The sequence below is a fragment of the Sipha flava genome, unplaced genomic scaffold (assembly GCF_003268045.1).
Source record: "Sipha flava isolate LNK unplaced genomic scaffold, YSA_version1 101_pilon_pilon, whole genome shotgun sequence".
Lineage (NCBI taxonomy): Eukaryota > Metazoa > Arthropoda > Insecta > Hemiptera > Aphididae > Sipha > Sipha flava.
In genome coordinates, this window is record NW_020271715.1 from 1457726 (window position 1) to 1459459 (window position 1734).

Consider the following 1734-nt stretch of genomic DNA (forward strand, 5'->3'; position numbering starts at 1 on the left):
GCGACCAGTCATTATTTCCAAAGATAAAATTATATTCTCATATCGTCCAATGCAATAAGGTAAAATATGAATTCAATTTTTGTTTTCACTTTTTATTAACGTGAGTATTTATGCTATATAGATTGAAGATAAAGAATGTTAAATGGCGACAAAGACGACAAAATATTTTAAAAGCTTTTTTATACTTTTTTTAATACCGTATTCATTAATGATTATGTTTATATTTATAATAAATTTCACATACTTGTACATAATTTTAAACAAAATTTTAATAGAATATTCAAGTAAATATTTAAAAATAAATACATATTTTATTGCATATTACCGCATTTTTAGAAGCATATTTTGAGGATTTTTTTGTGCATATAAATCCGGTCCCTAACAGTCTTTTACACAAAATCCAAATGTCTATAACTTGTACATGCAGTACCGGTGTACCCCTGTTCACCACGGGACCATCCACCTCGATTAGACATTGCATCCGCAATACGTAGGGATCGGAAACTCGTTGTGTTTTTCCGAGATGGGACTATCGTAACTCGTAAATTTTTGCACACGTTCGTTAGTTTTCAAATTAATATTTTTTATTTTTAATTCATAATAACATGTACGATAACTGCCAAACGTAGCTTAGAAAAAAATGATCACTATTATTATTGTCATGAGTTACCGGTAGACAGTAAACGGTTATAACAACAATTGTTAATTGTCAGTTGGACTGTTAACCGTTGTAAGACGTGCTGTTGAATTTGAACGTTTCGCCTTGCAGCCGTAAGATGTTTACATTGTCTAAACTTTCTTACATCGTGTGCGACGAAGACGAGAAGTTCTTCTACGACGATCTAAACACAATGCCAATCGAAGTAAAACAGTGTTGCACTGGTCTGCTCAGCTACATCCAGAACCGATTCAACGGCGGGGCCAATGGTAATTAAAATGAGAGAGAGAAATCAAAAACGATACGTGACGAGGACGGTGGAAACGTTGGTTATTTTTTTTTTTAAATTGTATTTTTTCTCGTCGTCGTACTTCGCAGCAGCGGAACATGGTAGTGATTCTTGGCCTACGTCGTTGATCACGGACGCGGCGTTCCACGGTCACTTGGAATGTATGCAATTGGCCGAGAGGTTCCGTTTCCCGTGGACCGTGGACGTGTGCGAGCAAGCGGCGGGCAACGGGCACCTGGACTGCTTGGCGTACGCGCACCGCCAGGGATGCCCGTGGTCGGAGGAAACGTGCGAGATGGCCGCCGCGAACGGCCGGCTCGAGTGTCTGGCGTACGCGCACGAAAACGGGTGCCCGTGGGACGGGTCGGTGTGCGCGATTGCGGCCGTGAACGGTCAGCTGGAGTGTCTGATGTACGCACACCGCCAGGGTTGTCCGATGGACGAGACCGTGTGCGAGGCGGCCGCGACCACCGGCCACCTGGAAGTGCTGAGGTACGCGCACGAGAACGGCGCCTCGTGGAACGCGACCATCTGCCGCGACGCCGCTTTCCGCGGCTATCTGGAGTGTTTGCGGTACTTGCACGAGCACGGGTGCCCGTGGGACGCGGACACGTGCGAGTACGCGGTCGAGGGCGGCCAGCTGGAGTGTTTACGATACGCGCACGAGCACGGGTGCCCGTGGGACACGGCCACGTGCGAGGCGGCGGCCCGCGGCGGCCACGTCGAGTGTCTGCGGTACGCGCACCAGAACGGGTGCCCGTGGGACGAGAGAACGTGCAGCGCGGCC

General features: G+C 46.9%; 1 protein-coding gene across 1 annotated transcript in view; it reads left to right on the top strand.

Annotated features, from left to right (window-relative positions):
- Positions 1–776: 776 nt before the first annotated feature.
- The window catches only part of LOC112680466, a 4789-nt gene continuing 3831 nt past the window's right edge, over positions 777–1734 (top strand). The window contains exons 1-3 of the mRNA XM_025550565.1: positions 777–927; positions 1037–1342; positions 1505–1721. Of these exons, the coding sequence (XP_025406350.1) occupies positions 777–927; positions 1037–1342; positions 1505–1721 (674 nt within the window). The remainder of the gene's footprint in view (positions 928–1036; positions 1343–1504; positions 1722–1734) is intronic.